Consider the following 24,975-nt stretch of genomic DNA (forward strand, 5'->3'; position numbering starts at 1 on the left):
ATGTATATATGTGTTTATTTGTTTGTTTGTTTGTCTATTTATTTATTCACATTTGATTACTGGGAAAGTCTGATTGGGTAGGATCCCATTTCCAGCCCCCAAAAATAACAAAGCATTTTAAGAACAATAATTTTACAGTCTTTGAAATAATGAAAATAAACAATTATATCAAATTAGACATAATATGAAACATTGGTTAAGAAAAGATACAAGTTATGACAATGATTTAATAGTTAGATACATTTTTGCCAGTTTATATAGCAATTAAAGGCAAGTTAATATAATACAAATGGGAAGTGCAATATGAAATGAGAGAAAAGCAGACTAATGGTATATTTAAAAAGAAAGCCAGGGGAGAAAATTTGATAGAAGTAAGGAAGTAAGTGAAGTAGCGAGAGTGAGGAAAATGTAAGGTATGAACAGGTACTTGTTCACATTTAGGGATATAGTTTATCCTGGTGTTAAGCATGAACAGAGCCAACTTTTGGCTAGGAAGTCTTTCATAATAGTTTTGAAGGATGGGAGAGAAGGTATTCACCTCATGGGGACAGGTAAGGAGTTCCTGGCCATAGCAACATGGTAGAAGTACAGACAATGTCCAGCAAATTTGGTAGGTTTGTGGACAGAGTTTTTGTTATTGAATCATAATGGAATTACTTGAGACTAAATGCATATGTATTGTCAGTGTCTTCTTTGCCTTGCCAGTAGCCATGCTTACATATTGTTAGGCCTTTACTGAAATATCAAAAATATAAGGGCCAGAATGTATTTTCCCTAGTATAATTATTTCAGACATTACAAATGGCAAAATGGATGTTTGTTATTCAGACCAGCAACATGTTAACATGTTTACAGCAACTGTATGCTTCAAGCTAGATAAGGTTCATAATACTGCTTTGTTATGAAACAAAAGAATATTATAGAATGTACAGCAGTCTCTGAATAATAAATGCATATATTTCTACTGCCAATTAAGAATGTGAATTATGGTTGGAAGGAATGTTCCAGAATACCATTGCCCATGTATTTCGTGTATTTCATTCTGCCATGTTATTGATGTGTTTGTTAAGGCTTGCTGTTAGTCTACTTTAAATGTGCTACTATTCTGTTTGGGAAAATGAAGTTTTGCATGAACTGTTTTATATCTCAGTGAATTTATTGAAGACGATTGGTGATAAGAAGAGGAAACTTCTTAACACATATGTTTGCTTCCACGGTGTACTATTAGACATTGGTGCCTGCTAATCTGTCAATCTGACAGCACACAACCCAATATTTAGCTTGTATAATTTAAAATAAAATTTGTTTATTTAACTCGTTACATCCGAGTGACACCTCCAAGTGCATCTGAAGTTAACTACTACTGACACCTCTAGATGTCAAATATTGCTTGTTCACATTTGCATCAATAATTCCAAAACCATGCTATGTACAAGGTTTTAAAAAAAATCATGTTAATGCTTACACAATAGCAAACTCAACTGCATTAATATTTGACCTGTTGCTAGTGCAGCAAAATAGATATTGACTATTATTTTTATAATATTAATTTATACAGATATAATTTTAAATGTTTTCTAAATATGTCAACAGCCAGGTAACACAGACAGAGCTCCTTACCCTCATATGAAAGCTCTCAGTTAGATGAATAAAATGTGGCTGACAGTATGTGTGTAACTTGAGTGGTTGCTGAGATATTGTAAGTTGTTTTTAAAATATTACAAATGTAATAGTTACTGTGTTTACTGTGACTTATAAAATTTGTTTTAAGACCTAGTACCTAAAGAATACTACCACTATAAAAATTGTTTGTGGTCAAGAGTTTACCATTTACACTTCTTTCATAACCTCTATGTTTCCAGAGGTATGAGCATTTGTTTGAAATGTGAGGACCTAATTTGATTCTATCAAAAAGCTGAGGTTCTTCCCATGGAAGTTATAGTGCAAAACTGGTGAGCTCCACTGGAGTCAATGAGTTAAAAAGTATTATACAATGACCGTCCTAAAATATTCAAAAACGAGAATGGTGATTGGCCTGCCCAACCAGCATGCCCGTTGTAAATCAGAGAGTATACTAATGGGAAAAGTTCAGTCGCCCGGACTTTTTCCTGTTAGTATACCTCGCATTTTTTTACTTTTACTTTTTTGTTTACTTTAAAAAGAAACCAGAGGACTTAAACCAATGGAAGGAGATGACACAGACAAAAATAAAAGGATAATCAGATAAGTTCTGCAAAACTTAAAAAAACTTACCTGATTATCTTTTTATTTTGTCTGTCCTGACTCTCCCCAAGATAAAAAGTCTCCCGGTTTCCTTTTTGTATTAAAAAAAGGAAGAAGAAGAAGAAGCAATGGAGATCTTCCTTTCTCCATTGCAACATTTACACAGCACTGATGTACTGTGTAAGCGTTGGGACACAAGTCCCATGTGCATGTGCAGTACATCAAAACAGCCACAGGATACATGCAAAATGCAGAAGGGCAGCACCGGAGGCCTTATACAAAAACATTATTTTTTTTCTTAAATACTGTCATTGTATAATAGCAATAACCCACTGCTGGGTGTGGGCAATGCTGGATTTACCCACGGTTGGCTTTGTTTGGTCACTCGGGCTTCACCCTCGTGACCAAACCCCACCAACCGTGGGTAAATCCAGCATTACCCACACCTATCCGTGGGTTATTGCTTAAATAGTTTTCATCCATATAATCTGTCTCACATAGCAGCATTTACTTCTGTTTCTGTGGTTTAGTCTCCAGGATTTGTTGTTTATATGTATGTTTTTTAATGAAAACAATCTTTCAGTAACTCCATCCTATGCATCTACACACACACAGTTATATACGAGTCAGTAACTCTGAATATGTCCAAATCACCAATATATGAATAGACATTATTTAAAGTTAACTAAAATCTGTACCTATTTGACTATTTGTATTTATTCTGTGTAAAGGTAATCTTGTGATCATGTTAGACATTTATAGGTATGTTCTGTGGACCATTTTAAGCCTAGATAATTTCCCTTTGAAAAGTGAAAATCAAACCCTAGGCTTTGTGTCTGTGAGGTAAACACTTTAACCATTATACCAACCCCCAACACCAAAGCAAAATGAAATATCCATATTGCTTATATTTTCCATTACTTCTTAATATCAAGTATCACAGAGTAGTGTTGATCGAACAATAATACTATTTATTTTATGCTCTGCTTTTCTTATTTTCATTAAAATATATCTCTGTCCAGCTTTACTCTTAAAATTCACACCTACCAGAGATATAAGTGTGCAATAGTTTTACTATATCTCATTAGGAAGAAACTATAGCTGCAGTTTCAGATAGATGGTGTAAAATGGTCAAATCTTTGATCAGAACCAGATGAAATAAATAAATACACAAATAAAAATAATTGTTGCATTGTGAGTATGCTAACTCATCTCACAGTTGAGAAGAAAAATGTAAAAAACACAAACATCTTTGAATTACTGCTGGTGCACTAACATAAACTGCTCTAACAGAAACTGCTCTCATGGTAATTTATTATGGTAAACAGCAATTGAGAAGTTGAATAACATAGAAATATACTCAGTGAGTTGAAACTCTGCCCATTTTGCATTGGTTCAAGAGTAGGAAAGTCATGTGCAGTCCCACAAAAGGCAGGCTGTTGTACAGATAATCTACAGCTTACCTACTTTTAATTATTGTTATTATTTGTTTTATTTAACATCTGTTTACCAGGAAAGTCTGACTGAGCTAATTTGTCTTTTCAGTGGAGGCCTGGAAAAAAGCTTCAAAAACACATGTATTATTTGTAACTCTGATGCAATAAAAAGAAAGCAGAAAAGAATAAGACTGTACATTCACTATATCCTCACTCCATGCCATAGTCAAGCATGAAAAATGTATATACAGAAACATAAATAGCAATTCCATACACAGGGTACAGAAAACAGTTATAAAATACAAATTAATACAGCAAGTAGGCCTTATAATGCCATTGTTGGAGTAATATCAGTGGAACAGTGTAAAAGATTTCATCAGTTTAGGATCAGTGAGTGATGCAGATACACTTTATGAAAAAGAGAGAGAGTGAAAGTAAAGAAATGTGTAAAAGGAGGGGAAAAGGACTGACAGTTATTAAGGAAAGAAAAAGTCATAGGGTAAGAAACCGGTTAGTATATTTATTTGTTATGAGTAATGTGAACCAAGTTTTTGGTTTGTAAGTTGTACTGATGGAGTAAGAAAAAATAAGTGCTTTTATCCTGGAGAAGAGCATGAGTTAACCTGCATCTTAAGGAATTGAATTTCCTCTTCTTCCTTAACACACCTAGATTTGGTTTTAATCACTATATCAGACCATGGGATAAGGTAGAATTAAACTTTCCAGTTTAGAAAAGAATGGAAAGACTGCCACCATCAAAATTATATTTAATTGAATTGAAAATAATTATAAAGCTAAATGGAAAAACTTGCACTTGTCACTTTTCAATATAAAAAATCAGAATATCAATTCCTCTATAAATTATAGATAAATGTGGCTATTCTTGTATTTCCATATTCAGTACAACATAACATTCTCCTACATGTTCTAACTACATTAATAACATCTTAAATAACTTTAGACTCACTATTTTAGGGAATAATGACGAGATTATAGTTCATTTTTACTAGTTCCATTTACTGTTAAAAAAAACATATTTAACATTGCCCTAAACAGAAAAATACTTTAGGAGAGGCACAATAACTTTATGGGTTAGTTTAGCTGTTTTAAGAATAGAACATTAAAATCAATTCAGTCCTTTCTCCTGGAATTCAAACTGGATTTTCAAGACTGGATCTTAATTCTTAAGAACCATGCTCAAGAAGAGTTATATGGTCTTATTCAAATACAAGATAAATATATTCCCAAATTGGGTGACTATCTCTACAATACTTTTTGTTGCTTCCTGATGTGATTTAAATAACACTTCTTTGTTTTCCTTTAGACCTGGTTCATATGATCGTAATCAGGCATCCATCATTCTTGGGCTTGCTCTGCCAACCCACATAAAGATCTCACATATTAAAAGGGTGATGTGATATCTCATTTTTGTAATTTGCAGAGTTTGAGGAAGAATTTAATGTGCCATGTCTTTTATTACCCAACATTACGATGATCAATGTATGCAAGTTTGAGTACATTCTTTCTGTTAAGTGTGGTGTAAGGAACAAAGCTGAATATCCTATGATCAGTTTCATTCTATTTATAAAATGGTTTCACTGTGCTTGTAATATGTAGACAGTCTGAAGAACAAGTCTGAAAATGTGTTTCTTCTTTCTATGCATGCTGTTGTAGTGAGGGCCACACCTGTGACTCTATTTACTTTGAATATATCTAAACTGAGAATTTTGGTAGCTTTTTTTTTTTTTTTCCATAATAAATCTTTATTGTTATATTATTTTCATACATAAGTAAAAACAAACACAAAATTTTAAAAGAAATAATACAAAATGAAAGACTACTAACTAATATCACTAACTATCACACCAAACAAATATACAATATTTACAAGAATGCTTCCATGTAAACATTAAGAATAGAGAAAAAACAAAAAGTAGTTAATAATATTTCCAGTAATATACAGTTTAAATACAAAATTCTCTCCAAGCAAATATATAAATGGGAATACCTTAAAGTTAAAAGTGTTATGCTAATATAATATTAAATATCTGTTCCCAAATTTTTGGGTTATTAATGTTTTTATTATTCGGACTTAAGAGTAGTTTATGAGCTAATATATGCCTTGTTGCCAAAACTCTAAAGCTTTTTTAAGTAAGACAAATAAGATATTACACATTTATTATTGAACAGAAAACATTTATTCCTCAACTGCTGTAGTAGAGAAGTGAAACTCTAGTGTTCCAAGCCATATCTCCCTTCACCTTCCACATGATACTCATCTCCTCCCCGATACAGCTAATACAGCAAACTCTGAAACCCAGTGAACCTTATGGCACTGTTGCCACCTACCGCCATTTTCTCCTCATATGTTTTGCTTTTGTCTCTGCATACAGAATGGCAGATTAGCAGAAGGAATGTGGTCCTACAACAGCAGTGCTTGGTGGTAGCCAGCACACTTTGTGTACAATATGTTTATGTCTGAACTTTCACCACCATTGACATTTTATTGTGACAAATGAACTTTACTCATTTAATTCTGCAAGGCCATGTACTTTATACTACCTTTTCTGTAATAGTTTACTCTGTAAGACAGAATTCATTTCTTCATTGTCACAAGAACTACACAATTTGACCACAATGTTTCTTTCACTACTATGTTTTTCAACATCGGTGGTATTCTAGTATTCCAAAGTTGATACTTGAAGATATCCACTCAGGACAAAGAACTCATAAATAAATGACATAATTTTAAAGCAGTTTATTATTTAGTTGAGCACTGTTTGAATTTAGAACACTGTTATGATGCCAAATATGGATAAAGACTGATGCATGGAAATCCCATAAATGTTGTGCAGCCTTGTGTCAAATACAGATTGGAAATAGTTACAGCTGAATGCTTGATTGTGTATTTCATTACTGAACACCTCACTACTTGTCATAAGTAGAGATGAAATGCTGATGAGCACAAAGTTCTATTATTGCTAAACAATAACCATTTTGCAGTATTCGGAAATTTCTCCAAGGAAGGCATCAGTCACAAAACTTAATATTTGTCAGTATTTCATTGTCAGTATCTCAAGAGTACTGCACAATACAATAAGAAAGTGGACAAATGATTCATCTGACTACTGCAGCTCGTCCTTCAATGTAGTTTCAGTTCTAGGATTTATGTAAATTCGGGCCGCATTCTTTTATGCATATTTTACTAGCATGCATGATATGGTACTGAAATTTCATCAACCTGCAAGCTAGTCTGTTAATTTAAAATCATTTTGGACTTAGGTTTCTGTAACAGGCCTGAATTTATTTTGTGCATATCTATTCTGTTACTGATATTTTGTCAAAAACTTTCAGTACAACTGATTTGCATTCTATTTCTCCTCTAAATATAAACTACAAAAATAAAATGCATGAAGTAAACGTGGTGCACAAAATATTAGCTTTAAATAATGCTTCATTTCATACCGTGAAATATATAAGCTAATATGAAACACATACAGTATTATGTTAAATTGGACTTAAATCAACTTCCTTTCATTTGTTACCTCAAGTTCCCGTTCATCTGCAAGTTCCAAAGGGAGATAAGGTCGAAATGGCTGACCCTTCATGTACTGCACTCTGTGAAGTTTCTCTGTGAAGAGAGCAAACAAATTATAAACCAGTGAAAATAATGTTAATGACAGAGATCTGTAATCCTTCTATGAATATTCACGCAAATATTTAGTAACTCCTCCAAATCATATTAAGAGTTGATAGCAGTTGCATCTGTTCAGCTGCAGATACATTTCTGCATAATGTAATGTCATTAACAATATAATCAGGGATATTTCTTTCATATTGCCAGATACAGAAGCCTTCTCCTCAAGCTCATCTGGGCCATCATTACCAAGAAAGATGACCAACCCTCTTAGTGCACAAAGTGGGAAAAAAAAGCAAAATAGAAGGACATGAAGCAGCTCCTTGAAGCACAGGAATAGACCTTTGTCTGTGCCTCCAAACCAGATTTAAATAGCTGTCTGACTGTTGAAGAGCTTGGCTAGGAAGGGAGTGAATTGACTGAATAATCACCTTATTCATCCTAAGGAATATAGATGGTAGAGATCCTTGCACATAGGTGGTATTTAGAAAAGCATCAGAACTCTGTGCCATGCAGAGGAGAATGAATATAAACCCTGTTAAGGAATACTTGTGCTCCAGCTGTGCAGTGCAGAAGAGCAACTGTATAAGGAGCATTGGACTCAGCCCAGTAGGACATTGCACTGTGTTCAGTAAAGGGGAGGGGGGTAGTTGCATTAGAACAATCCCAAAATAAGCAAAGATAACAATTTGTTTGCACCTGGCACATTTAGTCACTACTGAACTTGAAAAGGACTCCTTTCAGGCACAAATTCCACTGGAAAGAGGCTATAAATAACTTAGGATATAAATGGACCAGTTGGACATCAAAGGGGCTAAATGGTCATGTCAGTAAGGTACCAAGAATACTGTATAAAAAGAAATAGTTGGATCTACTGGCTGACACAATACAACCTATTCCAGAATTTTATATAACCAACACTGTCAAACATTTTCTTTTAAGGATAACCACTACTGAGTTCTAACAAATTTAACACTGACCCTACTTATCTGTGGTATGTTATAACAATAACCCATGGCCTGCTGTGGGCAATGTGGGATTTATCCACAGTTGGTGTGATTTAGTCATGAGGGCGAAGCACAAGTGAACAAACACAGCCAGCCATTGGTAAATCCTGCACTACCCACACCTGGACATGGTGTATTGCTTTTATAAAATGACATTATCTGAGAAAAAAGTTACTTACCTTTTTTCTCTGTATCTTGCGGCTTTCTTGATGTACTGTAGATGAGTATGGGACTTACTTTCCCACGCTTACATAGTACATCAGCTTTGGAAAGGGAGTAATGGAGAAAGGAAGATTGAAATCCTGATGGTTCAGACTTATGAAAGAGAAAGGACAGAGAAAATACAAAGATAATTAGGTACGTTTGTCTAGCTTTGCATAATGTACCCAAATATCCTTGTATTTTCTCTGTCCCTTCTCTCTCATACGTCTAAAGTGTTCTGATTTCTAAGTTTATTATTTTTTTTTCAAGTGAAGAAAACTGAAATGTCCATACCATATATTTCCCGGACTTTTTTCTACTTATATATGTTGGATTTTACAATGAGCATGCTGGTTAGGCTGACCAATCTGTGTGCACATTTTTGAATGTTAATGGCCAGTCATTGTATGATAAACATAATGCTGAATACTAGAAAAAGAGCATATTAGTCCAGGATCAAAAGGTTGCACAATTACTGGTAAGCATAACTGCATATGTTTTGTAAAGAAAACACAGAAAGGATTACAATCTATGTTACTAAGCTCCTGATTTACTGTAAAAGGGTCTCTATGACCTATTTCTTATTTTCATTTTTGTGCACTTTATTGTAGTTTACTTGCGTGTTCTCTACCTGTAGTAAAACTATATGATAGATGTGTTGTTAATAGCTTTGGCTTCAAGAATCTGGTAAAATTTATCATGTATAGTAAGTCAAAAACTGATAGAAATTAGAAAATAAAATTAGTGAATATAAATTTATTTTGCAAATTGCAGAAACCAAGGATCCAGGGGAAAAAAGTTTCTGGGCAAGTAGAAGCTCCAGAATATATTTTGTGTACCGCAGTCATCAGCTGCCTACAAAACTGAAACAGGCATGTATGCACATCACATTTAAGAGCATGAAGAGCACATACATAAGGCCATTATTCAATATAAAGATAAATTAAATTATACTTGCATCAGAGGTATTAAGAATATAATGAAACTAACAACTGATTGTCTTAAAACTGAGTTTACGAGTAATCAGAATGTTACAAAGCAGTGATCGAATAATAAGCAATGATTAGTCCTAGACTGTGACAACCACTGCTACTAAAGGATCCTCAGTTGTCAGGAATCTTTTCGGTGTGCTGGCAGATCCTGATAGTGATTTTCAGCAGATCGCTGTTGGGAAATGCCTAAGAACTGAAACACAACAACGGTGGTACCCTTGTTCAAGGGAAGAAGCATGAAAAATCCAGAAAATTAGTCAGGTTAACTTATCAGCGATATCAGAGAAAGTCCAGGAGAGAATCCAAAGGGAAACACTGGCTGCTTCTCTTGAGAAACACAAATTTCATGACAACAATGAACAAGGGATCACAGCCAACAGAAAAAAAGCTGTCACACAAAGCCAATCCAGCTTTATGACTGGCTTACAGCAGACGTTGACAGAGGAGTGCTGTTAGGTGTGGTATACTGAGATTTCAGCAAAGTATTTGCCTCATTCCCATGTACCCAGCTTGGTTAAGGACCTCTTTCAGCATCCTTACTCATTCTAATGAAACACGCAAGGGTAAGGGCTAGGATCAAACTAAGAAAATGAATTGCTGCACAACTGAATGGCAGGACACAGAGGGTTGCTTTGGTGCTGGGGACAGTATTGCAATTATGAGAAGTGATTAACAAAGTAGCACAGAGTTTAGTCCTGGGTCAAATACTATTTGGGATGTCCATTTTAGACATAATTAAGTGGAGAGAAAACAGGATTAAATCTTCACTGATGGCTCACAGTTTGGTGAATCAGTGGAGGATGGGAGAAAAATAAGGAAATAATTGAAAAGGTTTCCCAAGTAGATCAAAAGGATTGACGTTTGCTGTAAATAAATGCAATGTAATGTACCAGGGCAATAAAAGCCTTAATGGAGTGAGTGGAACTGATTGCAACAGAGTAGGAAAGCCTATGGAAGTGTTGATCATACCCAAACTCAACCACTATGCACAGAGTAAGAGTGCAGACACATTGGTTATCACAATACTGCAGTGTACTGTCAAAGGGATGAACTAACTACTGGGCTAAAACCCAATACTACTGACAATTTGATACCACCTCCAGGATACAATATTCACTGGTTAGACCATGCTACAAGGAAAGGAGGTGGGATAGCAGTCCTTTACAAAAATAATCTAACCGTTAATAGAGACACCCATTCAACCTCCCCAATTCAATAACACAGAACTCCTCATAACCAAGCTACAAATTAACCAAAACAAACACTTGAACATTGTCTGTGCATACATTCTACCAGGCAACAACCTAAATACCCTAGAAGATCTCCTTTACTGGTTATCCACTACCTATCCCCAAGAAACCATAGTTCTTGGTGATTTTAACACCGACTGGCACCCCTGCTCCTCCAACCCCCTCCCCCTCACTCATATGAACTTATCTGGGTTTAAGCAGACCATAACCTCTCCCACTAGGATAAACAAACCAACCAACAAGGAAAGTATCCTAGACTGGATCCTAGTTAATAACCAACCCCAACTGTACACAGCTGGTACTCTCCCTGATGACCTCAGTGACCATTGTCTAACCTATATCATAAAACATAAGGCAGGAAACCCTCACCAGCCCAAATACAAAACATTTAGGAACAGGAAAAACTTTGATGCTGCTATATTCCAAAATGAATTAAAAGCAGTTGACTGGTCAAAACTAAAAAAATCTAACATTAGAGGAGGCCATAGATCACTTTAACACTAAATTCCGAAGTATCCTTGATTCTCATGCTCCAGCACGTACAATAAAAACTAGATCAAATACAGCACCATGGCTCACAAAAGATACCAAAGCTAAAATCAAAACTAGAAACAGAGCCTGGGCCAGCTGGAGAACAATCAATGCCCCACTTGACCATCTAAAATATCGTCAACTCAGGAATGATACAAAAAAAATCTGTTTTACTGGATAAAAAAAGCTTCTACCAAAATCTCCTACAAAAACACCACAATAACCCTCAAAAGTTCTGGGCAGGCTTAAATCAACTACTTTGTCCAGGTCACTCCACCACCCCAACCCCGGCTAACTACACCCATACTTCCCCAGAGACCATAGCTAGTGCCTTTAATAACTTTTTTACTGAAACAATCCAATCCCTAGCAAATCAACTAACCCCCTCTAACTTAAACCACATACATAATCTACCTAATAATCACCTGGAATTTAGCTTCCAACCAATGTCCACTAGTTTTATTAAAACACTTCTAAAAAAACTAAAACTTACCACCCTTGCTGCTGACCTCCTCCCTGCAGAGTACCTACAAATAGCCGCAGATGCCATTGCATATCCCATAGCTATCCTCATCAACAGAACCTTATCTGAAAATGCTATCCCCTCCCCCTGGAAAATATCTCACGTCATCCCACTCCATAAAGTTGGTAGCTCCTCAGACATATCCAACTATAGACCCATTGACATTCTTTCCCCACTAGCCAAAATAATGGAAAAATGTGTACACAAGCAACTAATGCAATACCTTTCACAGAATAACTTACTATCCAACTCCCAGCATGGCTTCAGGCCATACCACAGCACCACCTCAGCCCTCCTTTCCTTTACTACTGCCATAAATCAAAACAGGAATGACAGTAAGCTAACCTCTGCCCTCTTTCTTGACCTATCAAAGGCCTTTGACATGGTCAACCATGAACTTCTCATTCTTTCACTAAAATCTATTTCCCTCAACAAGCCTGCTATCCAGTGGTTCCAGTCCTACCTGACTGGTAGACAGCAGGCGGTATTATGGCAGGGAAAACTCTCCAGCCAGTTACGTCTCATGCTTGGTGTCCCTCAAGGGTCCATACTAGGTCCACTACTCTTCTCTATTTTTATCAAAAACCTCCACACTGCTATCCCTAAAGCCACCTGCATTCAATACGCAGATGATTCCACTCGCATCTGCTCAGCTACCTCCCCATCCGACTTGCAAATCTTAACCCAAAATACATTTAACACTATAGAGAACTGGCTCACCAACCAAAGCCTACTTCTGAACCTCAATAAAACTAAACTTCTACTCTTCTCTCCCACTAGTAGATCCACCACACTTTCATTCTCTGTCACATCTAACAATGGTACCACTATTTCCCCAGATAATCACACCAAACTGCTAGGGGTTATCATAGACAATAATCCCAAATTTGACCTACAGGTCAACAAAACCATACAGACCATCAATAAGAAGCTTGGATCACTGTATAGAAACAAGACATTTTTAACTCCACTGGCTAGGACTGCAATCGCCCGATCACACCTGCTCTCTACTCTTTTATATGCCTCGTCTGTACTCTCAAACCTCAACAAATCCGAACTAGGTAAGCTGTCCCATAGCTACAATCATATTGCCAGATTCGCCACTGGCTCCACCTATAGAACCCACCACTGTCAGAACCTTAAACAACTAGAGTGGCTAGAAATGCCTAGCTTAATTCAATTCAATCAACTCTTAATAGCGCACAAAATTTTGTACCACCCTGACGATACCCCCTCACTTAAAAATATTATTAAGCCATATAGCAACCTAAGATCCCTACGGTCAGCCGATAAACTACTGGTTGAAACTCACAAAGCTAATAACTCTGCTGGTGAATCCTTGTTTGCCAACTTCATTGGCAAAACCTGGAATTCATTGCCAAACTATATAACCCTACAATCCTCCAAAAATCTCTTCAAAAAAAACCTCAAACAGTATCTCAAAGTGAATTGCCTATGCCCATGTACCAACCCTGATTAAGTTATAAACTAAAAGCATATTCTGCAATTATCATAACTTGTAACTACATCACCAAGCTCTGCTTTCAGTCTGATGTCTCTTACTTTTAATTTTCTGTCCATCAGAATTGTGAGTTCCTACTAGGGAACACTACTAACCCATTGTATATAATCACTTTGTTTTTATAATTTGTTGCTAACTTCTGTGTAATCTATGTAAGTTTGTCTATGTGGAGCTTTTCTCCCCGGGCCTCCGCTGAAAATGGACATGTATCCAGTTGGACTATCCCGGTAAACAAATGTAAAATAAATAAATAAATAAACTCCACAAGCAAAGAGCTAAACGTAGACACATTGGTTATTACAGTACTGCAATGTACTCTCAAAGGGATAAACTCCACAAACAAAGAGCTAAGCGTAGACACATTGGTTATCACAATACTGCAGTGTACTCTCAAAGGGATGAACTCCACAAGCAAGGAGCTAAGCATAGATGCACCAGTTATCACAATACTGCAGCGTATTCACAAAGGGATAGCTTACTTGCATCTTCTCTACCTGTAGTAAAACTATATGATAGATGTGTTAATAGTGATGGCTTCAAGAATCTGTTAAAATTTATGATATATAATAAGTCAAGAACTGATAGAAATTAGAAGCTAAAATCAGTGAATATAAATGTACAAAGTTGTAAGCGTCGACACATCAGTTATCACAATACTGCAGTGTACTCTCAAAGGGATAAACTCCACAAGCAAAGAGCTAGGCGTAGACACACATCAGTTATTACAATACTGCAGTGTAGTTTCAAAGTGAGAAACTTCATAAGCAAAGAGCTAATGCTTCCACTATATCAGTCCTTATTCAGGCTGTACTTTTAAGTGTTGTTTGCAGTCCTGCAGGCTATACCAGGAGGCAAATATAAGGCTGCTGAAAGAAGTCAGGATGTGAAATTTATCACAGAGCTGCTTGCAAAAGGTGGAAGGGAAATATACTGGGGCTAAGGCTCTTCTCACTAGAAAGAAGAAGAGACAAAGTAGCAGAATACTGGCACACAAGACTATGTCAAGGAGATGTAAGTTGTTACCCTGAAAAAAAGAAGGACAGAGGAGTATGGAGGGAGAAAAACATAATACCTCATAAGGACCAACTAGTCCATGGGTCTGTGAAAGCACTTATTCATGGAGGAGCTTATAGACTCACAGAATGCATTACTAGAATGGGTGATGGACCAATCCATAGAGGCATTCAAGAATGCATGGGACAGGTGGAGAAGAGGGAAAAGGGATGATACAGATGTAGGGGAATAGAATGATGAAAACATTTAAAAAGTGGACTAGAGAGTCTTCCTCCTTTCATAAAATAAATGCAATATAATGTTTGGAGATGGCGTGAAAGTGAGGAACACAGAGAAAAATGGGGATCTCTTTGAAAGCATCACTCTGTAAATGAGTATCATCATAAATCATATGTAGAATCTGTGAATTAGTATCGTCATCGATCATATGTAGAATCTGTGAATTAGTATCATCATAGATCATATGTAGAATCTGTGAATTAGTATCATCATAGATCATATGTAGAATCTGTGAATTAGTATCGTCATCGATCATATGTAGAATTTGTGAATTAGTATCATCATAGATCATATGTAGAATCTGTAAATTAGTATCATCATAGATCATATGTAGAATCTGTGAATTAGTATCATCATAGATCATATGTAGAATCTGTAAATTAGTATCATCATAGATCATATGTAGAATCTGTGAATTAGTATCATCATAGATCATATGTAGAATCTGTGAATTAGTATCATCATAGATCATATGTAGAATCTGTGAATTAGTATCATCATAGATCATATGTAGAATCTGTAAATTAGTATCATCATAGATCATATATAGAACTCTTTTAGATCCAGGATTCCTATCAGCTAAAGTTGTGGAGGATTCAGGCCTCCTTTCAGATGAAGTGGATGAGGAGGAAAGTAGAGTAAGGGATTAGTGAGAGCAGAATGTAAAGGAATGAGAAGGAAGGGCTAAGGAATGTGAAACAATTTGGAGGGAAAGGCGAGAAGAGCCAATAGTAGTAATGCTGTGTTATGCCACAACCATAGAGAAGAAACTGAGCAAGCTGCATTCATTGTTAGTGCAGGGATATATGGGCTTTGTGGGAGTGACAACTTAGAAATATTGAAATATAGTGATTTCATGCTACAAGGTGTTCAGAAATGACACAAAATGGAGGGAGTGTAGAGTGACAGTACACATGATAGAAGGAATAATGTTTAGTGGAAAAAGCAGGGTACGGGGGATGGAGGAATAACCTGAGATATACATTAATGGGAAGCAGACGAATGTCTACTGATAGGCAGGCACAATGTAGACACTAGACACCACTGGGTATGGGAGAAAATATGAAAACAGGCTAATGGCACCACTCAAAGGGTATACTAATAGGTGATTTAAAATGCAGGGTTCATTGGAATATATTGCTATCTTCTGTCAGGAAAGCTATATAGAACAATGGTCCAAGTAGAGAGCTGGGAAGCACATAAGGAAGGAGATGGTATTGGTTGTGGTCATTGCTAGGAAAAGGGATGTAGATGAATTTGAGCTGAGTGAACTGCTAGCCGGTAGTGATCATACATCAGTACGATGTGGTCTATAACAAATAAATGAGAAAATGATCTAAAACATAACAAGACTGTAAGAAATAGATATTAAAAACTTGTATAATAAGGGTTCCCAGCAACTAGGTCCAGTAGAAATGCTTTCAGAAATGCAGAGTGGAAGGCATGAGATTAAGTATATGGGGGAATCAAATCAAAGTACCAGTATGGGCCATCCTGCTGGGATAATTTCTGGTGCTAGATGTGTTTGATTCCTGGATGTTATGAAATGAGTGAAGAACAAAACCAACCATTAAACTACAAAATTATTGCAATGTTAACAGACTGCAGAACCAGTCTAAAGAAACAACTTCTAGAGACTAGCTGTAAGGTGCAACAGATGGCACATGAGATGCAATTTTGAGGTAAAGATACATGGAAAGGACAGCAGTGGTACAGTGATATTTGAGGTTATGGAAGGTAAAAAGTATTTGGGGATTATGAGCACTTTACAGATAAGGCAGTATAACCAAACTGAGAGGTTAGTGACAAAGGCCAATAAAATGCTGAGGTATATGTGAGCAGAGGTGGACTACAGGGATGCACCTGTCATCCTACGTCTGCATACAATAGTTATGAGAACATACCTGGCATACTGCATGTACAGCTCTGAAGACCTGAGAGAGAATAGGAAACAGGGTCAGTAAAATAGTTGCAGAGAATGGTCACAAAAATATGAAAGGGAGGAAAAGGGACAAAAAGGTTAACTGGTAATGTTAGCATATTATGCCGCTTATCCTGATTATCCTGTGCAACGGGTTTTATTCATTCTTTATGGATCCGTATGCTGCATATGTGGTTAAGCAATGCTCATGAACGTTACTCATGCAAGCCTCCTTGGCTTTTATGTGCAACTTTTCCGACTTTTAATTTTTATTTTATCTATGGTATAATGTTATATATTTTTATGCTGTACAAGCCAATAAATATTTCTCAATTTGTGTCTGGCACTTTAGGAAGGCACTCATTGATATAAATGCATTTGTTAAGTTTTATTATGACCAGATTGATAATATCTCTTTTGTTGTGTAATTGTATGCCAAAGTCTTGATATGCATTAACTGTCATTTGCAGTTAGAAAGTATGATTCACCTTTTATCTTAATTTACTTACCAGCTTCAGATGCAGTTGATGTTTTCATATTGCAACATCAGTCCTTTAAATGGTTCCTTAGATGAGTGCACAGCATTATATTCACACACTAAAATACTGAGTACTTTGGGTTTCAATTAGTAAGCATGAAGTTGAATCAACAGGTAGATTGACACAGACAGATACATACAGATGTACAGGGATCATTCTGACAACATAAATGACAATTTGTAGTATAAGAAACAAGGACTTCTGATATGACATGGCAGTAATCACATCTGAGGATTTCACTCCAGTTTTGAAAGTTAAATTAGGTGTCTAGTCAAAGCTTGTCAGTGTATGTTACAAAGAAATTTAATTCTGAAGTAGTACATAACATAATGGAAGTTTATGAAGAAGCAAAAAATGAAAACCAGAAGTAAGCTGCTTCAAGCAACATCCAGTGAAGTGAGCTTCAAGAAACATGAGTCTGACATTTGGAGGTCATTTTACTCACTATTTATAAAGAAATGGAAAGCATGAATGCAAAAATTGATAGCTATATGAGGGACAATGGTATTCAGCTGCAGAAGATAACAAACGTTGTCAATGAGCATTTCAATGTGATCCAAATGATCACTGAAAATGAATTTTTGAAATCAAAAGTGTCAGCAAACAAAGCTAGATTAAATCTAGTGGTTATATTAATTACTGACCAAGGAGATAGAGCACAAAGAAAGAATCTTTATTTTTAGGCATACCAAAAGGTGTTGAGGGAAGGGATTGTAATGCATTACACTAGGAATTAATTAGCAAAATGGACAAACACAAATACTGATGAAAATTAAATTTGAACAGGCATATAGTACAGTTTGGGCCATGCAAAGAAATGATTGGAGACATCTCTGTCAATTTTTGTAACATTTTCAAAATTATTTTCCAGAGGAACAGATTTTGGATAACCTTTGGAAGCGAGGGCTAAAAGTAATATGTGAAGGACAGAGGGTGTATATAGAGTAAGACTTTTCAGCAGCAACCTGCAGATAAACAGATAAATTCTTCCCTATTCAAAGAAAATATTGACAGCTGGGGCACAGCCATAATGAAGATATTTTTCCAAGAGACCCCCCCCCAGATATTTGACAGGCATTGGAAGCTATGGCAGAGGATCATAGAAAAGGCACTAATCAACAACAGGGGAAAATGGAAGAGCGCTGATGATGCAGCAATGAGTTCTCCTCCCAAAAGGGAGCCATCAGGGAAATATGCTTCTGTGTTTTAAAAAAACACTCAGCAGTTAAATTGAGAGCTGATGCCTTTCAGGAGCAATGCAATCACATAACATGAGGTTAAGATGGACTGATGGCCCTCAAATCCAAAACTAAAGGAAGGAATAAAGGCGGTTTATAGACTTTAATATCTTCTTTTCCTGCATCGGAGCATGTGGGTTTTGGTATGATCTTAACAAGGGGTGGCCTACATAAATACCAATCTAAACTCTATTAAAGTAGAATGAAAGTGTGAACCATTCCTCCTAAGAGAAAAATTACAGGAAACTTCTTATGCGGGAATGCCATACAGAAGTAAATATGCTGTCCTCAACAGGCTAATCCTTTAATTACATACACCTTTTTAATAATAGATGACTGGATATAGGAATAATATCTTTTAAACATAGTTCAATCAGACAAATCTGGTGCCAGACACCTCACAAGCCAAAAAACAATCCAAAATGGCTACAATGACAAAGTTTTGAGGCTTACCTGTCAATGTACTTGTTGGCAAGAAACCTTAGAATATTAAAAATACCTATGTATGATACTAAATATCCAGAATTATTAAGACTGTGGCAGAAACTGAATCTTAAACTGGGTAAAAACTATATGTTGTTAATGAATGACTTTTTTTAAAGAGACAGAGCAAAATCTGTCTCAAGAAATACATGATTTCAATCATTATTTTAACTCTATGCAACTTTCCACCTTGCAAGTGATTGCATATAATGCCATTCTGGATAGTATAAACATATTTAAGGAACAACGCATGGCCATAAAGAAACAAAAAATGCAGAGTGACATTAAAGATTTTATGAATGGAGCAGTTTTTAGCTGGAAGGAGGAGGAGTAAGAAGTGTGCTTAATGAAATGTTATGCTCAAGACAGAATAAAAAACATATGGAACAAGAAAAATTAGAGAACAGCAACAAAATACCCAGCAACATGAATTAGTGTGAATGTATAAACATGATATTAGGGCATTGGACACTTCAGAGTTTCCAAAAACTTTCCAAATGGATCAACTCCCTCTCCTACACAGACAATCAAGGTCATGAAAAAGAAAACAAGAAGCAAGAAACTGAGAGAAAGTTGGAAAAAATGAATTCCTTCATCCTAAACAGTAATGCCATATTAATGAAAACTTTTAAGAAAACTTGTGAAAATTAAATATATAAACTGTTCAGTGAAAGTAATGATAGTGACTTTTATAAGAAAAGGCATTAAAATGACTTATATTGAACAAAGACGTTATAAAAGGAGTGGAGAAATGTGGTGGCATAGTTATTATGGACAGAATCAAGTAAATGAATGAAGTTAAGCAAACAATAATGGATGAGATTATATATGAAAAAAATTAATACAGACAAAATGAAGTTATGTATAGCATATGTAAATACTAGTGCATATACAATGCATTTAGATGAATTCATTAACTTAGACATATTATACACTTTAGCCCTTCATATCTGTTATGGGATATCCAAAATATATAAAGATGAGAGGATTCCAACTATGAGACCCTTAGTCTCAAGTAAGGGCTGAGTGACTGAATTCATTTCCCTGTATCTTGAACAAAGATTAAAAAAAGTTATTTAAGACAAACCAAATATTTTTTTAAGTAGGTTATTCTTATTGGAGGGACAAATTGAATATGAAAATGATAGATTTATAACTATGAATATAGATTCATTGTTCACATCAATACCAAATGATGTTGGAATTGATTATTTTTAATTATTTAAATTTTCATACTGAAATTAGTAATGTTGAAATAATTATAATATATGAAGTAAAGAAACTTGTTTTGGAAAATAATATTTTTGCTTTTGATAACTTATATCTACAGATAATGGGAGTAGCTATGGTCACAGCAGTTGTCAATTTGAGAATAATTATATGTTTATAGAAAATGATTTTGAAGATATGTAATATTTTATTGACATTTTATGGATGATGTTTTTATTACAGGGGAAACTACTATGAAAAGTTCAATATGCTTTTAAATTATTGATCAACTACAAAAAAAATCCTAAGATTTAAAATCAACTCATCTGCTAGTAGCATATGTTTTTAGATGCTTCTATATTTAAAGAAGAAAACTAGCAACATCTATACACAGGAAACCAACTAGGAAGAGCAACTATGTTCATAAAACTAGCAAGAATACCTAGCATGTTTCATACTGTAGTAAAGGGACAGATGTATAGGATATGTAGAATAAATACTGGTAAAGTTTTAGAACAACTAAATGAGTTAAAATTATTTCATGCCATGTGGATATAAAAATGCAGATGTATAAGAAGCAACAGATAAGGTTTTAAAAGAAAAAGATACTAAGAACGGTTATATTTTTCAGATAAAATTGATGAACATCAGATGTATTTTAAAATAAAAAGAAAGAATCACTTTGTGCTACAGCAGACATAGTTGTGAATGTTATAAAATGAAATTGGCATGTATTATAGTCCTTAAATGACACTGGAGAACTAATGGAAGAAAAAACTAGCTTCTCCTGTAAGAGGAAGAGCAATTTAACAATATAGTTTTAAACAGCCTTTAACAAACCAAGAGTTTTTTCTAAAGCCTTATAGTAATTGTGACACAAGAAACATCACCCCCCAGATTCACTAACCTTCCATGCAAGACTAGCTTAGTCCTGCATGGAAGTGCCCGTTTAGGAGCAGGATGGAAGCGTGCCATGCATAGTAATGAATGCATGCTGGCCAAGCTCCCAGGCTTATACAGAGCGCATATGGGTGCAGGGGACATGTCTGAGAGCAGAGCTCTCAAAATATACATGCCCCTGCAATGAACGACTGCAGAAAGGTAGTAAACAATGAGCGAGACCGACAATAGGTGTACGCATACCTCCAGCAACATCCCCCCACATGTATAAGAGGAATAGTGAATAAAAAGAATAAAAAAGATATGTATTGTTAATGAAACGGACAAGGTTTAACTATAGGTGTGCAGGTTTGCCCATTGCTTAGCTACTGTTAATGTAGCTTAAATAGCAAAAGGAGGATAAAAAGCAAGGTATCTGCAAATGAAGCAGTACAGCAATACTGTACTGGGCAGAGTGTGTGCCTCACGAGCAGCCAATCCTGGTTCGAGTCCCACTGCAGTACATTCTTTGTCCATGTCAAATCACTGTTATCAATATATCTAGTTGTATAACCTAATAAATAGCATATATTTGTGAACTGGAGTAGTAAGCTGTGCAATGAATGATAACCCCATACACTTGCCAAATTCACCATCTCCCCAAGAACCAGTACACTATTACTGTCTAAAATATAGCAGTATTAAGGATAAATAAGCACTAGTAAGCAGGTGCAAGTCTGTTTGCACGACAGTAAGCACAGAGTAAGCAATAGTAAAGCTACTCATGTGTAAGCGGATGTCACCAGAAGTTAGTAAGGCTTACCGTCGCACAAACTTGGTGACAACTGCGTAAACATGCTTCAATCACTTCGTATCCAATGGGCCTTGTTCTGGTCAGCAACAAATTAAACAGCCTCTGCCAGGCTCAAACCTAGGAACCTGCATACCATAGCCAATCTGATTTACCACTAAGCCACCACAGATATACATAACCCTGATGTTTCCACAAACATAGCATCCAGCAATACCATTCAACGTTACAGGACCTGTAGACATGTAGCTACACATGTAGATGTATGTTTGAGTGTGTATATATATATATATATATATATATATATATATATATATATATATATATATATATATATATATATACAAATACATATATATTAATATCAACATATAGATATATACATATGCAGAAATCCATACATCTATATGTCATTAGATGTTTATACAGCAATATATATATATATATATATATATATATATATATATATATATATATATATATATATACATACATACACATATACACACACATATATATATATATATATATATATATATATATATATATATATATATATATATATACACATACATATATATATACATATATATATAGGTTCCTAGAATTTATAAGCATAAATGCTATGGAAAAACTTGTTACCACTCCCATAAGAGGGGAAAACATACTGGACCTGATCATCACCAACATGGGGACACTATGCTCCAGACCAGAAGTGTATCCCTCACTGGTAAGATCAGACCATAAACTAATCTCACTGGATATTCACATCCCGACCCCACCCCCTGCCCAGAAAACCACAGTGAAAAACTTCTCTAAAGCAAATTTAACACGCCTCAAAACCGAGGCGAAATCCTTCAAAGCCCCCGGGCCTGTGGAAAATACGGCCCAGACCGCAGAATCCCTTATAAACGCATTCTATGAACACCTTCAGGAATGCATGGATCATGCAATCCCAAATAAAACCAAGACCCAATCCTCCAAAGGCAGACGTCCTGTCTGGTGGACCCCAGCCATAAACAAACTATACAATAGAAGGAGGAAGCTACTACATGATAGAGCAAAATCCAAAAAAGGGAAGGCATCTCTGATCAGTATTAGCAAAAAACTAGGGGCACTCATAAAATCGTCTAAGGCCAGCTTCGAGAGAAAAATTGCACAGGACACTAAGGATAATCACAAGGCTTTCTTTAGTTATGTTAGGAACCTGGGTGGGAATTCCCAGATATGCTCAGAATTAGTCCAAAATGACAAAAAATACACCGAGCCCACAGACATTGCCAACATCCTAGCTGACAGGTTCAGTGCAAACTTCTCCCCCCTCTCCCCACCAAAAGGGCAAATATCTATCCCAACAGAGTGCTGCCCCTGACATCTCAGATGCTCAGGTAAGAGCCGCCTCTCCAAAGCAAAAACACAGCATCAATGGGACCAGATGGTGTCCCGGCTGCGTCCTACATGAACTCCAAGAAGAGCTAAACCCAAACATAAAACTACTGTTCAATCTTAGCCTTACTACAGGATATGTACCCAAAGAGTGGCGTACAGCAACAGTGGTCCCTCTCCACAAAGGTGGTGCCTCAACGGATCCTGGAAACTATCGCCCCATAAGCCTGACTAGCTTGGTCTGCAAAGCTATGGAAAGGATCATCATGGACCTCATAAATAAAGATATTGGGGACCTACAGACACTGGATCCTACCCAGTTTGGCTTTGTTAAGGGCAGATCCTGCCTCTTAAACCTGGTCAATTTCTTTGAAACAGTCACCAAGGCCATTGACGAGGGAAGGTGGTCCACACAGCCTACCTGGACCTCGCAAAAGCCTTCGATGCAATACCCCACTCGGGCATTATAGATAAGCTCACCAGCTTAAATATAAACCCCTATGTCACTAGATGGGTTGCAAACTGGCTCAAGGACAGAACCCACATGGTTAGAATTGCTGGAGCCATGTCAGACTCCAAACCAGTTACAAGTGGCGTCCCACAAGGCTCAGTCCTGGGACCTCTCTTGTTCGGTATATATTTCTCGGCGGTACAGGCCAACACGGAAGGACTGTGGCTGACCAAGTTCGCAGATGACTACAAACTGGGTGCCATAATCAACTCTCCAGCCGACACAAGCATCCTCCAAAAGGGCCTCATAGAAACAGACAACTGGTGCCAGAGCCATGGCCTCAAGCTAAACGCCAAAAAGTGTATAGTCATCCCCTTTGGAAAAAACAAAGTGCCCACATATTACCACATAGGTGGTAATCCATTAAGTACAGAAGAAGTCATTAGGGACCTGGGGACCCAAGTTGATAGCAATCTCTCATTTGACAACCACGTGGCCAAAGTGGTTAGAAAAACATTTTATATAGCCCACCTAATCATGAAGGGATTCACATCTAGATCAGGGGAGGTCATCGTACCTCTTTACTCATCCCTCATCAGGCCCATAATTGAGTACAATGCGTCTTTTGGGATGTACCTTACCAGACACCTGCAGCAACTGGAAAGACCCCAAAAGTACCTCACCAAGAGGATCAAAGGGCTCAAACAGATGCCATATGCTTCCCGGTTAAAGAAACTCCAGCTCTACTCAGTGGCATACCGCCTGCTCAGAGGCGATCTGTGCCTGACGTATAAAGCCATGTCCAACCCGGAATTAATGGACATGCTGCACCTCAGAAAATCCAAATCCCATCGAGCTACGCTCGAGACTTGAACCTCAGCACTGAAATAAATAGGACATGCTGGAGGGACAGATTCATAACCCAGAGGCTCCCTTCACTCTGGAATAAAATCCCAGTCCAGGTTAGGCAGAGTCCCACATTGACTCTCTTCAAGAGGAATCTTGATGAGTGGATGGGAGATCATAGGTTTACCCCGGCTATCACTTCTGTGTCACTGTTAGACAGAGGCACAGTATACTAACCTCAAAAAAAGGCATAGCAAAATTAATTTAAAATGGGTGGCGAAAGCCAAACACACTCTGGCTAGGCTTATAAATGCCCTAGGGCAGATAGCCTAGTATGAACCTATATATATATCTATACATATATGGGATCACTACTAAATTTCGAATGACTCTGAAAATCTAAGACCAGAATCTCGAGATTCTGTAATCTTGAAAGTAAAAATAATAAATAAATGTCAAAAAAAAAAAAAAAAGATTTAAACATGTGTATGCAGGGGGGCAAGCCCCCCTGCACCCCCCTCACTCCCAGCAACTTAAATATACCAACTCTGAGATCGCATTACAATGGAGTGAATGGCAACATTTCCATTCCACTCT

General features: G+C 36.5%; 1 protein-coding gene across 1 annotated transcript in view; it reads right to left on the reverse strand.

Annotated features, from left to right (window-relative positions):
- Positions 1-24,975, reverse strand: part of LOC122804231 (heat-stable enterotoxin receptor-like) — a 1,796,602-nt gene that overhangs the window by 491,389 nt on the left and 1,280,238 nt on the right. Inside the window, exon 17 of the mRNA XM_044073980.1 lies at positions 7,205-7,290. Coding sequence (XP_043929915.1) covers positions 7,205-7,290 — 86 coding nt within the window. The remainder of the gene's footprint in view (positions 1-7,204; positions 7,291-24,975) is intronic.

Source organism: Protopterus annectens, chromosome 1.part1, assembly GCF_019279795.1.
Source record: "Protopterus annectens isolate FY-2018-M chromosome 1.part1, PAN1.0, whole genome shotgun sequence".
NCBI classification, from domain to species: Eukaryota; Metazoa; Chordata; order Ceratodontiformes; family Protopteridae; genus Protopterus; species Protopterus annectens.